The 13,740-nt window shown below is 41.0% G+C and overlaps 1 protein-coding gene and 1 long non-coding RNA gene across 5 annotated transcripts in view; one reads left to right on the forward strand and one right to left on the reverse strand.

Moving 5' to 3' along the window:
- The window catches only part of STAG2 (STAG2 cohesin complex component), a 69,783-nt gene extending 62,190 nt beyond the window's left edge, over positions 1–7,593 (forward strand). For all 4 annotated transcript variants that reach the window (XM_035112443.3, XM_088664499.1, XM_035112445.3 and 1 more), the window contains 5 exons: positions 843–1,032; positions 1,126–1,239; positions 2,306–2,432; positions 2,757–2,834; positions 5,403–7,593. In XM_035112443.3, the coding sequence (XP_034968334.1) occupies positions 843–1,032; positions 1,126–1,239; positions 2,306–2,432; positions 2,757–2,834; positions 5,403–5,426 (533 nt within the window). In that variant the 3' untranslated portion in view covers positions 5,427–7,593. The remainder of the gene's footprint in view (positions 1–842; positions 1,033–1,125; positions 1,240–2,305; positions 2,433–2,756; positions 2,835–5,402) is intronic.
- Positions 409–12,959, reverse strand: LOC148686565 (uncharacterized). Its single transcript, XR_015948650.1, has 4 exons — positions 12,827–12,959; positions 10,902–11,088; positions 8,076–8,132; positions 409–540 (listed from the first exon to the last, which is right to left on the reverse strand). It is a non-coding gene; the product is annotated as an uncharacterized LOC148686565 (long non-coding RNA).
- Positions 12,960–13,740: the final 781 nt, after the last annotated feature.

Below are 13,740 nucleotides of genomic sequence, written 5' to 3' on the forward strand. Positions count from 1 at the left end.
GGCACTTAAAAAGAAGAAGAAAGGAACTCAATAAAAAGACAAAGACTTTTTCTTTTGGAGGTAATCAGTATAGGCAGCACTGCCTAGCAAGTACAGTGCTTCCAGCCCAGAAGTCTTGTTAGAGGGAGGCAGGGGCAAAGGAGAGAAGCCCTCAGAGCTACAGAAAGCAAAGCAAGGAGCATCTAATCTGGTGGGCCTATTCCTGCCAATCAGTCTATCCCCTGGCATTTGTTCCTGATGACCTAAAGCCTCTTGAAACAGGGTATCCCTGCATTCATCAGGGAAGTTATGCTTGGGAAGGATTTGGCAGTGGTAGGTCAGAAGCTGGGAGTGGCCAGCACAGGTTGTCTTACTCACCCATGATTATCCAGGTCTTTACTCTGAATTTGGTGCAGATTATTTTGGTGAGCAGCCCTGTAGCAAACCAGCTGCAGGAAGGAGCTAGACCCCAGCTGCTTTCTCTTTATTCTGAAGAGTGTGCTTTGGGTCCAATGGCTTCACACAGGTCAGTCACAGTGGCAGCAGCAGCGTGGGGCTCATCTGGGGAAGATCGTCACAGAAGAGTTTAAGCAGCTGTGCTTCAAGACAGTTAAGACTCAAAGACTGGGCAAGAGACTCCAAGATATATAAAATATATTAAAATAATAAGCATCCTTGAGGGAAGTACCCTATCTGAGAAAGGTGGTCACTGAAGTGACTTTGCTTTGTACAAAACAATAGTTTCTTGCCGGGTTATTGCACTGTACTCTTAGAGACGTGACCACAAACTGTATGACTGCAGTTTTGTTTAGCTGTTTTAATTAAGGGTTTTGAGTTGTTCTAAAGCTGTTTTATCTCTCTAGCTGAGGAAAGCAGCAGTAGTGACAGCATGTGGATGAACAGGGAGCAGACAATGCACACACCTGTCATGATGCAGACGCCGCAACTCACTTCCACCATCATGAGGGAGCCCAAAAGATTGCGGCCCGAAGAAAGCTACATGGGTGTCTATCCAATGCAACCTGAACACCACCAACCTCCGCTCGATTACAAGTATATACACGCTTCTCTCCTCTGTGCTTTGCTGCTGCTACTAAAATATGTGGTCTGCCCTTCTTTTAAAATCTTGTTTATTCTTCTTTCAAGTACGCAGGTGACATGGATGTTAGCTCAAAGGCAGCAGGAAGAAGTAGCGAGACAGCAGCAGGAGAGAGCAGCCATGAACTACGTGAAGCTGAGAACCAACCTGCAGCATGCCATGTAAGCTCAAGCAACAATTGCTTATATATAATGTTGCTTATTCTTTGCTAGTATGTTTTGTCCTTAGGTTTACATTATTTATCTCTTAATTGTAGTCAAATGTGCCCTGATACATCAGGCCAAGATCTAAAGAACTCTGAAACTAGCTTCCTTTGGGCGTTTAGTCTCAGGTTTCTCACATTAACTTTCCCAATGCCACACAGCAAAGTGCCTTTGAAATTGGTGGAGTTTCAGGTACAACAACAACAACAACAACAACAACAACAACAACAACTTTTTTTTTATTATGCCACCCATCTGACTGGGTTGCATAAAATCACAGTAAACATCAAATGTTTAAAATGTTCCATTCTTTTGGAACAGCTGCTCTCAACCTGTTCATTCTGCCCTGCGTACCTGAATTATAGGCAATGTGTTTGCCACATTGGACACAAATTTATATCAACAGAACTAGCTAGCTTGCCAGGGGATGGGGTGGGGGACAAGGAGGAATTGCAGTTGCACCAGTTCCAGAGCCATAGCAAGATATAGATGGGAAGACAAATGAGAATACGATGTGGACTGTGTTCAAGGAATATTTGTCTTTGACTAGAACCCTGGACAGTCATTTCACGGTGCAAGCCTTTGAATGCAGCCATCATCTTAAAAGAGTTGCTGAATCCCTTCTCATAGTTAGTTAAAAATGATGCATTATGTGCCTGCCTATATCGAGGGCAAAGCACTCCCGTTGCTTTCCGAAGCCACTTACTCTTTGAAAACTGCTAGTGTTGGGTCTTGATGCAAACTATATATCTTTGAGATTGTTCTTAATTTATGTTTCAAACATACATATTGGTGAAAGGCTAGGCATTGCTCACACATTTATTTATTACATTTTTAGTTGTTTCATTCTCTGAGTTACTTTTTTTGAGATAAACTTTTGAGAGCTTCCGATAGACAAGAGTTTTTATTGCCAGTGCTTACTTTCTGTAAGTAACTTGATGGTAAACGCCAATGGGTTTTTTATATAACAATTATATGTATTACATGACTAAGTTAAAGTTCTGTATTAATATTTAAATATCAGTCGACGTGGCACAAGTCTAATGGAGGATGACGAGGAGCCAATTGTGGAAGATGTGATGATGTCATCAGAAGGGCGCATTGAAGATCTCAATGAAGGCATGGATTTCGATACCATGGACATAGATTTAGTAAGAAAAATCAATTACTGCTATCTTAAAGCTTTTCCCCTGCTGTATCTGTCTTCATAAGATGGCTATAGCATTGCACTGATTCTGCCACAGCAGGTTTTAGGACTCTGCTGCAAATGCAGCTTTTGTACCAACCAAATCTGGATGCACCATTTCTTTGTCTAATACGTCAACTAAATTAAATGTTAACAGATCTCTAGATTTTATTCACTGGCTGACACATTTTAAATAAAACTCGTAGAAGTATGTGTATTAATTTTAGATTGTCTAAGCAGATTGCATAAATAAACATCCAAATATGATGATACCTGGTTTTCTTTTCAGCCACCATCAAAGAATAGGAGAGAGAGAACAGAGCTAAAGCCAGATTTCTTTGATCCTGCTTCAATCATGGATGAATCTGTAAGTGTGATATGACAAGCTGGGTAATGTATTTAATTGCAGTTATTTGATGATCTACAAATTAGTTTGTTAGGGCAAACATCACTTCCTTCTTGGCAGCTGTGGTAAGGACCTTCCCCTTGGCTCAGAGCTTGGAAGGTGCTAGCACATAAATTCTGCATTCATTCAAGAAGTACTCCCAATTGAGTCTGAAGGTTGCCATGAAATGGGCTGCCCCTTCCTCCTGAGTTTGTAGCTAGTGGGGGAATTGTTACTGGCCTCTAGTTACAGTTCTGGTGCCCCTGAAGCTCATGGTGAGATGAGGCACAGAACCACAAATTTTGAATACTCTAGTGAAAATGTGGACCTATAAAAATAGAAAAAAAGTTACAATAAAAAACAAGAGACTAAACACCACAGAACCTTTCTCCTAGGGAGTATCTTTCCAATGTAAAAACAAATGTATGAGTTATTGGGCTCTATATTTACTTAAAAGTCTATTTGACTTGTATTTCATTCACTCATAAGTAGATCAGGAGTTGGGAAGAGCCTTTGAAGGTGATCTTGTAAACTGTTTAGTCACACAAACACCCCAGCTGCTGTTTCCTGACTGCTAAAAGGCTCTTCAATCCTGGGAAAATTAATAATAAATGGCATATTTTTACAGTATTTAATCTAAACCACAATCCACTTAAAATGAGCATCCTATTGCCCTTCCAGCTTCCTTTCTTTTCTTGCATTTATATCCTCCCCCTTTCCCATCACGGAACCTAAGTTGTCAAATGTTTGTCAGGAGTACAGTGGTGCCTCGCAAGACGAATTTAATTTGTTCCGCGAGTCAATTCGTTTTGCGAAAAATTCGTCTTGCGAATCACGGTTTCCCATAGGAATGCATTGAAATTTATTTTTTTGCCCATAGGAACGCATTAAATTTCAATGCATTCCTATGGGAAACCATGATTCGCAAGACAAATTTTTTGCAAAACGAATTTGTCTTGAGAGTCACCATCAGATCGCAAGACGCATTCATCTTGTGAAAAATGCGTCTTGCAGGGCATTTGTCTTGCGAGGTACCACTGTAGTCCTTTTCTGTCAAGGGTGTGACCACAAAATAGCTACCAATGTGTGTTTGGGTGGGGTGATAAGCTATTTTGTGGCTAGTTATAAACTTTTAAGAGCACCCTCTGACTCAATGTATTTTCTACATGTGTGATTCTTAGTCCTGTCTCTGTTTTCATTTCATTTCATTATATTCTTCCCATCCCTAGTCTCTGATCTCCCCCCTTCCTTTCTTTTTCTTTCCTTGGGTTGGTGGTGAATTTTTTGTAAGCAGCTGTAATCCTGGGTCCCCCAAATGCATTGCTTAAAGTCAACACCATGCATTTGGGGGCTTTAAGATAGCAGCGACCTGCTGCGTATGGCAAATGAACATCTCTCTTACAAAAGTGCCATTGCCTTCCATTCTTGGGAGCATTAGGATAGGTAGGATAGAGGGAACAGCAGCAGGGGTGGATTGGTGGGAGGTGCACCAGGGAATGCTGGCCTAGAGTAAATCAGTCAGTTCCTTTTGCTTGAATAGGAAAAGTAGCATTTTATCAATTGCACCACAAGATGGCAGTAAATACTGAATTATTTGATCAGAAAGTCTTGTGGCAACTGTAAATGCATAATTTTTAGAAATAGACAGACTTTGACTTTTAATTTCAGAAGGAAACTGTAACCTTTACTAGACTTCTTTTAACTTGTCCCTCCAAGCCATAAGTTTTATTTCATTGTTTTTCTAGCACAGACACTTGAAAGGGAAACAACTGGTAGATACGGAAATGTGCATATAAAGAAATGCACTTTGATTCAAAGTTTACCCTTGGTTTCTCTAAACATAAATATTTTTTTAGTACAGTTCTAATAATTCTAATGCAACCACAGTTGGAAAAATGAAAAGTCTTCACTTCTAGTGACCTACTTTCTGTATTCTACAGATTCATGTTAAATATTGTCTTGATATGCTCAATCCAACTGAAATTATTTGCATTACATTTCTTCTGCATGTAGCTGGAATATGTTGTAGCTTAAATATGAATAAGCTGCATTACCTTCTGGATTTGCAGTTCTTTGTATATTTCCACTAACCCAATTTCATTATGCGGAAAAGAGAAAAAGTTGTAATACTCTATAATGATTGGTATTTTCTACTTAGTATTTACTGGGATATGGGCCTCCCCACTTCAGGCTAAACTCCCTCAGGGGAAAGGGGTTGGGGGCTGCATGTCCAAAGCAGGTAGGACCAGCACCCAAAGTGTCCAAGGACAAAAGGTACACACAAACACAACCCCATTCTCTCTTTCCATGGTGATTGCTTGCAGTGAGAAGGAGTTCCCTAGATAGGGCAAGCAGTGATTTAGCATCTACACTTAGGGCTCCCCTTTCTCAGTGGATGTTGTATGATAAGAGGCCTGTCAGACAGCTTCACACTGCTGGTGTATACACTAAAAGTATTTTCTGTTTATAGATATTAACTGCTGTAGACATTGGTGAAAAAAAATTACAACCTGATCTCTCAACTTCATACATTTCCCCCCTCTCTTCTAGGTTCTTGGGGTATCAATGTTTTAATACCAGTACAACCGATAACTCCATGCTGAAGTTTTCTAATGTGGAAGAGATTTTTAAAATAAAAAACATGTGGTAGATACAGCGATATTCTAAATAAGATTTTTTCTCTAAGGAGAATGATGTGCTTAAAAGATCCAGTACATTTAAGAGGCAGTTTTGTTTGCCTGAAACATAAAGGACAAGTAAACAACTTGAGGATAAGCTACAGTTTCTGTTGGCAAACCAGTATTTTATTTATGTAATATTAGTTTATTTCCAAATCATAGTAAATAATCACTTTTTTGAAATTCGTAGCTGTTGGATAGGGGCTTGGTGCATTTTCAAGCCCTCCTCTTTATAATTTTTCTGATAGAATTCAAATAATCATGACTTATTCTAGATTACTGTTGAAATTATGAGCTGAAATGATGGGATGGTTCAGAGAATCATTGACTTGTTGGAAGGGACTTGAAGCATTTTCAGCGAAATGCTATAAATTTTGGTGAACTGAAGCATTGGTTAAGTTACAATAATCATAGAGAGAAATAAATTTACAAGCTGATCGTTTTACTCAAAAGCTATTTTAGGATCTAAAAAAAGTAATGCCCAAGCCTCCCAAAACTTGCTTATTGCATATTCATGAAATATTCAGAAACCATAAACTGCCAGAAAGCACTGAGATCAATCCTGCTTACCCATTTATGACCCTGAGAGTTTGCTTGTCCTTTAAGAAAAATGTAATGTTGTGAAATTCCTTCCAGTAGTGCCACTGTATTTTGTCTCCAAATAAAGAAGCTTATTGTAGTATGTTTGCAGAAAAAAAAAATCTAAACAAAAAAATATACAGCTTATTAGAGTGTGGGAATAGGGGTCTAAATTCTAAATAAAATAAATATATATATATAAATATACATACATATATATATATATATATATAAATTGGTGCTGATTTTATAATTGCGCAGTTTGTTTAGTTTTTTCTTACTTTTAAATTCCAGCTTAAAAATTATGAGGTTTCAGAAATATATTGAAAGTTTAACAATGTTTAAAAATAGATGAGCATGAGAACTCATGCTTTAAAAATGATTTTTAATTTTGTATTTTATATTGGTTTATCTATCTCTGTCTTTGCAAGCAGTCTTCAGGTTAATACTTCTAACAGGTTACAGTACATTTCCTCTGTATGTAAATTAAATTGGATAATAGAATTCATCAATTCCCCCCATAATATTCTTTGAAAGCTAAGCTTTAAATTTCATTTCATGACTTTTTCACAATTAAATTTAACCATTCTAAATAAAAACATGGTTCTATGCCATTTTGACATCAACTCACTGCAAGGCTTAGGCAGCTACACATCACTTTAAAGGAAATGTTAACTTATATTACATATGTATATTTTTTGTCAGTTGTCTCTCAGCTCTTGAGGTATATAATTTCTAATCATTCCATGCGCCTTAAAATGCTTGCAATACAATAATTTCCTCAGATAAGCAAATATTTTTAAAAAGGCCTCTTATTCATTCAAAAAATAAAATTGTGGGCTGTGGTAGCCATAAACCATAGGTTTTCTAAAGTATCGTGATGACATAATTATTTTGAAAAATCATGGGTTAATGAACACACAGAGCCAATCTGCCTAGCTTCATACTGTCATGTCTAAAAACATACTGCCTATACCCCCCCTTCTCCACACCACTGCATTTAAATGGAACTGCTGAAAGGACTGTATATATGATTTAAACTTAAGCTGATTTTTTTCTTACTCTTGAAGGAGTGTTTCTTTGTGAAAGCAGTTCTTACAGCTTTATGTTTTCAAACTAAAAATGTTTTATATATTTACCTTAACCTGTTGTCCTCCACATTCTATTGTCCTAATTGTACTGTTTTCTGATTTGTATTTATGTCTTGAGACAAGTAACTTTTTGAATAAAAATAAACCTACAGTATGTTGTAAGTTTGATCTTTTGGAATCAAGGGTAGAGGAGAAAATAAAAAATAGTATGAATGGTGCAAATGTTATGTTTATAAAAATTAAAGCTTTTTCCATGTCTTTGAGTTTTTGTCTCAGAATTGGGATAATGTATGGGAAATGCACTGTTTTATATTTGTAATAAATTGTACAAGTTTTTAAAATGTGAATAAAGCACTAATTGGGTTAATAATTTAAAGTAGAGATGTTATGCAATGATGATTGGTGTAAACATTTCTTTAATTGAAGATAAGTTTGTGTCTCCTCCCCCTCACCCCCATTTTCCTACCTGCCCGAATTGTAATTGTATTTATCAAGCGCATCAAGAGAAAAGAATTTTTAGGGATATAAGCTGTTCACTGGTGTTCATTAAAGTTGTTGAAAGTCCAAGCTCTGCAGAAGCCCTAGCACCTGTATTAAGTTGGTCTGATTTAAACTGTTCTGATTTTGTGTTGCTACTGTAATTGTGGGCATATGCATACAATCTTATCAAAACTTAATAATGACCGATGTTGCATTCTGATGGACACTTATTTGAAAATAAGAACCAATAGCAAAGATTTCTAAGAATGCATAGGCACTATATGTTGAAATCAGTGGGATTTAAGTTTCCATTGTTTTCAGTGAGACCTTGTGTAACTGACATCTATCCATAATGCATGACACAAGATGAATCACATACATACACATATACATACCGTACATAATATTGTATGCTGCCTTTCCATAGTTCCATATTCAAGACTGCTTACAACCTGAAAAAATACATAACTGTAACATGGCAAAAGTGGTCATAAACAATAAAAAGACGTCCAAAAAATACACAACCAAGCTGAACAATTTCCAGCTAAATCACAAGATGTAAAATAAAAGTACAAAAAACAACAGCATCACCCCCTACCCCCCAAAAACAGCCCAGCCCAAGAGTCTGTTCAGCATCCTCAGTTTTTGTAGTTGTAGTCAGGTCTCTTCCCTCCCAGGCCAAGTTGAAAAGGCCTGCAAGGCAAGGAGGCCTTCAAGGACTCACAGCTGAGATGGTCTCAAACTTCTTCTGTCTGTTTTTCACCTTGGAAAGCTAGCCTGAGAGTTTCGGAGCTTGTAACAAGCTACTCTGCTATATCAAGATGGGGGAAAACTTCACACTACAGGATTTGACAAATTACAAATTTTCAAACATTTTTACTGTTTACATGGATGGAGTCACATAAATGTACCTTCTGAATTAACTTAATCCACCTGCAGTTCTGATTTCAGTGTCAGTTTCCCAGAATTTGGCACCCCCCCCCCCCATTTTTCATATATGATTTACCTGAGATTCCTGCATTGCAGGGTTTTGAACTAGATTACCCTCGGGATCACTTCCAACTCTAGAATTCTGTGATTCTATTCGACACCTCAAGCAGCTTCTATACAAAACATGTCTAGTGTCCTGTCATAGCTGCCCTATTTGCATAAAGCATACCCAAACAACTGGGTGTGATGCATATGCAGATTTAGTGGCCCAGCTTAACATGCTGCATGCAGAGATGCTCTTCCGCAATGAAGTACTGGCAAGTTTCTCTTGATGTGCCAATTCTCAATTCACTGAAAAGGTAAACCACCGTGAAGTGCAAATATTTAAAAATATATGCACCAACAACCTTCACATATACAAGGAGTTTCAAAAATGTGTACAAAATCTCATGCTCGAAGTCTTAAAAGTCCAGTATAAAGTGCAATAATCAAGTCCGATAGTAAAGTGCTAGCACAAAGAATGAGAATTATGAGCTTCGGTAGTCTTGTTAAGCTTTTGCACATGAACCTTTGAAAGGGTCCGCCCCCTAGGAAACCATTCCTGTGAAACGGGGAAGAAGCTGGCCACCCGTCGGATGAGATAAGAACGCATGGGAAGAGATAAGAATGCATGATACATCATAGCACTTTACTATCGGACTTGATTATTGCACTTCGAGCATGAGATTTTGTACACATTTTTGAAACTCCTTGTATATGTGAAGGTTGTTGGTGCATATATTTTTAAATATTTGCACTTCACGGTGGTTTACCTTTTCATTGTTTTGCTAACTACTGTGTGGTCTGTCTGTTACTGCAATTCTCAATTCACTGGCTGCACATTGTGGAGTTGGGGGTCAGCATTCCTGCACTACATTTTCCACTTGCATGTTACTGACAGCCTCCAGCAGGTGCAAGACATTTTACCACTGAGGGAGAATGGTGCCTCTCCCATTGTTAGTTATGGGTGCCTTTTTAATATAATGAAAACAACAGGGAAGAGTCACCGCTTCTTTGCCTCCTGCCTTCTCTACAGCCTGAGTCATTTTTGGCAAATTTGCATGGTCCTTGCAAACAAGGCAGACACAAGAATGCCATTGTGAAGAAGATTGCTACATGCCTAGAGGCGGCAGCCAGTGGAGTGGTTGGCATAGTGCAGGCACAGCAGGCAGGACCAATCCAACACTCACTGCCTTGCCCCCTTGACTTCATTGACTAGCCTTCATAGCCTCATAGCTTCATAGCTTCATAGACTAGTATTTCTTAACCATAGAATCTTAAAATTGTGGAGTTGGAAGGGACTTCAAGGGTCATCTAGTCCAACCCCCTGCAGTGTAGGAATCTTCTGCTCAACATGAGGCTTGTACTCACAACCCTGAGATTAAAAGTCTCATGCTCTACCTACTGAGCTTGTCTACTCTTGGAAGTCTAAGCTGGTGACCATCACTACATTCTGAGGCACTGAATTCCACAGTTTACATCCTGTTCACATCTCTGCTTAGGAAAAGGGAGTCTAAAGACCACTCAGACTGGAAAGCCACTGCCTCTTGTAATAAACTATCCTGGGTTAGATTGGCGGTGGCTAATCTGTGGATCTCCAAAAATTATTGGACATTTAGACACATCAATCCCAGCCAGGGCAAATAGGCAGGGACTACTGGAGTTGTCCAGCAACACAGTCCTGGGGAATCCATCACAGTAATTTGCAGGTTGTCCCTCTAAGAGTGAGAGCTCGGAAATCTCCAAATCTCTCATCAGCATTTAACTCAATTTAAGCAGCACTTGCATTCTCTATAAATGACAAACATAAAAACCCGCCATTTATGAGTAAAACAATAAACCAGACCAGCTTCCCCAAATCTGTTCATTACTTATTTCATTACTTCTAAATGGAAAACTTACAAATTCACAGCCATTATGTCCTCCCCGAATATGCGAGTACATGACTGCTGCCTTCTCTACAAGCAGTCAATTTGTAAATGTTTACATGAGCACAACCCCTCCCCATTCAAGGCTGCAGTCCTATCCCCACTTACGTGGAAGCAAGCCCTGTTAACTTCCTTTACTTCCGAATAGGCACGGCTAGAGCTGCGTTGTTTCTTTAATAAAGTCGCAAAGATGCTGGTGGCATTTTAAAATTTAGCAAATGCATTGTGCCACAGGCTTTTGTGGACCATTTTTGTAAAGTGCACTTGGCAAAGCAGGGACATGAAATAGTAAATAGGTTAGGCTGCAATCCAACGGCAATTTACCTGGGAGTAAGTCCCATTGAACTCAGTAGGACTTCTGCGTAGAGATGCATAGGAAGGTGCTGTCAAGTGACACCTGAATTCCAACCACTCCATAACACATATGGTTAATAAAAACCATACTAAAAAGAACATTTAAGCACATGCCAGTTGCATGTTTCCATGCTGGATTGGAAAAGGCCCAAATTGGCTAAGGAAAAAAAAAGAAAGAAACTTCAAACTGGAACATTTTAAACAGTTCTTAGCTTTCGCTTCACAACCCTGAATTCACATGGCAGATACAACATCACGTTAAATGACACAGCCTTTGATAAACATTAAATCCTGTCTCCCAAGTCTCCCAATAATGATTTGAAAAAAGGGAATATATTTCTAACTACTGCAGGGGAGAATCGGAGAATAGTCCATAATTTTGACGCGAGGAAAAGCAGGATGGGGAAAGCAGAAAGAGAGATGTGTTATTTTAAATGGTGTGTGTGCGCGAGTGCTGCTTTTAGTTCAAGGCTGGGGGATGCGGATGGGGAGGAGAGATCTAGTTCTGCAGCCACAAAACTGCTCTTTGCCCACTGATTTAGTGGATCCAAAAACAAAACCCCAGGTAGCGAGGAGGCTGACTTGGTTGCGGGATCTCTCTTGGGATCCCAAGTTCCTCTCCCGAAGCGATCGGATGTTCAGGGTTCGTCCCCGATTTCCAATAGGGAAGTGAAACTTCCTCTCATTTGTGCTTTAAAAACAAAGTATGTTACCGAAATGTAGGATATCGAAGGGGCTGCTATCCTCAGCAAGCGCGCTGGCTAGGAAGGATTGCTTCCGTGTAGACCTGGCTGGTCAGTGTTACCCAGGCAGCGAGAGCACATATGCTTTGTAAAAAGCATCGATGGTGGCAGTTTATTTAATAGTCTGGGGTGATACAGAAGATCATCCAGCCGAAACCTCCAGACATCCTGAATAGGGTAAGCCCCATATCAGGGGGCAGCGTTCCAGCATCCTTTGGAGCTCTGCAAACCAACTTTAATGATGGTATACAAGGAGGTGTTTTTTAAACACGCCTCAGATATTTATTTGTTGTATTTATATCCCACCTGAGTTCAAGATGGCGCATTGCTCTCTTTTTCCTCACTTAATCTCCACAAAGGTAGGTGGTTGGGCTGAGAAGACATGACTAGCCTAAGGTCACCCCGTAAGCTTCATCATGGCGGAGTAGGCATTCGAACCCTGGTCCTACTCCTAACACTCTAAACCACCCCACCACCACACAGAAATGGTCAGTTGTTGGACGTGGAATCGCACAGGCTGTGATTTATTTATTTTTTCAAGTTCCGTGAGTTAATAAAAACCTCAACTGAAAAGGTGTATTCTTGGGAAATTCTGCGCAAACGCCTCGAAGGACCCAAGAACTGCCCCGTGGATCGTGCCCTCAAATCACCAATAAATTAATGTAATTGGATGCGTCTTTCCCTCCCTCCCCCAACACTACACCCAGAAACTGCCACGTGCTCTACTTGACTGGTTCTGCTTTTGCACTGGTTCCTTTGAAACTGCAAAGCTTTCAAACAAAGCAAAGGCCGGCCCAACTGGGTTAGGTCGATCTCCGCCTGTCCCCCCGCCCCCGAAGCAAGCCCCACTGAGCATTGAGAGAGCCAATCAGAGCAGCGAGGAGAAGCCCACAAGGCAGAAGGAGCAGAAAAAGCAACTTTCCGATAAAGGGAGGAGTGCCCAGGAGGTGACAAATCGCCCCTTCTCCCGCATTGACGTTGCTCTGATTCAGATTTAAAGAGCGGGTCTTTCAGCGCTCCGACAAGGAGCGTTAAAGTTCTGCCTGGAAATGGGTGGGGGGAGGGGAATGTGTCCATAAGCCCTAAGCTAGGGATGGCCCTAGTTCTACTTCACCTGCACGCACACATACCCCCGCGCACCTAAGCACCTACTCAGAGTTTCTCCAAGGCATTGCTGTACACAACTTCTTTTCCCAGGCTCCAGCAACAGGAACCCACGAGGCGCACAAGCCCCAGCCCCTTGGTGAGCTTTCTCGCGCTCACAAAAGCCCCTGGTGCTGGCAGGAGCTAGGAGCGGAGCAGTGGGTGTGCGTGCTTCGACTCTAGCTCTCCAAAAATTGAGTAAACTAAGAGCGCCCCGCAGTGGCGTTGGTTACAATAGTCACTCCAACAGCAGCACGAGTTCCGTTTTAGGCAAGAATCAGGAAAGAGAGAGAGAGAGAGAAGAAATATTCTCACCACTCACAGCTACCCACTCCCTCCTGCTGGCCTTGCACCTGTTGAGCCTTTCACCACCAGGCAAGCTAGTCCCAGCAGCTGAGAGAAGCAGCAGTCAAATGCATTGAACATTGCTGAGGGTTTGTGATCAAGCCTACTTAGTGGCAATGAAGGCAGCAAAGAAGGCATGTTTTGGTGCCTTCATTCATGGGCATAGCCAGGCTTTATGTTAGTGGCGGCAGAGACTCAGTTAAGTATTTTTATTGATTTGCTTTATTTGGGGGGGGGGCAGCTGCCCCTGCCCCTGCCCCGCCTTAGGCTATGCCCATGCCCCAAATCTTGAGGGTCATGCTAGGCGTCCCTGCAGTGGTGGCAGGCCTCGCCAGGCCTTACTGCCTCCTCCTGACACACGTGAAGTCCAGGGGCGTACCCAGGATCAAAACTAGGGGGGCAAGGGGTGGGGCCAAGACATGGGAGGGGAGGGGCCACAAAGTGGGAATGTGGGCGGGGCTACGGAGCCCAGGTGAAACTGACTCCGGTCTCACCTAGGCGCCGCGAAGCTTTTTGCAGTCGGAGACGCAGGGGCTCCGCTGACTGCACGCAGCCAGGGCGCTCGCTCTGGCCCGCCG

This window comes from Zootoca vivipara, chromosome Z2, assembly GCF_965207765.1.
Source record: "Zootoca vivipara chromosome Z2, rZooViv2.hap1.1, whole genome shotgun sequence".
Classification (NCBI taxonomy): domain Eukaryota; kingdom Metazoa; phylum Chordata; class Lepidosauria; order Squamata; family Lacertidae; genus Zootoca; species Zootoca vivipara.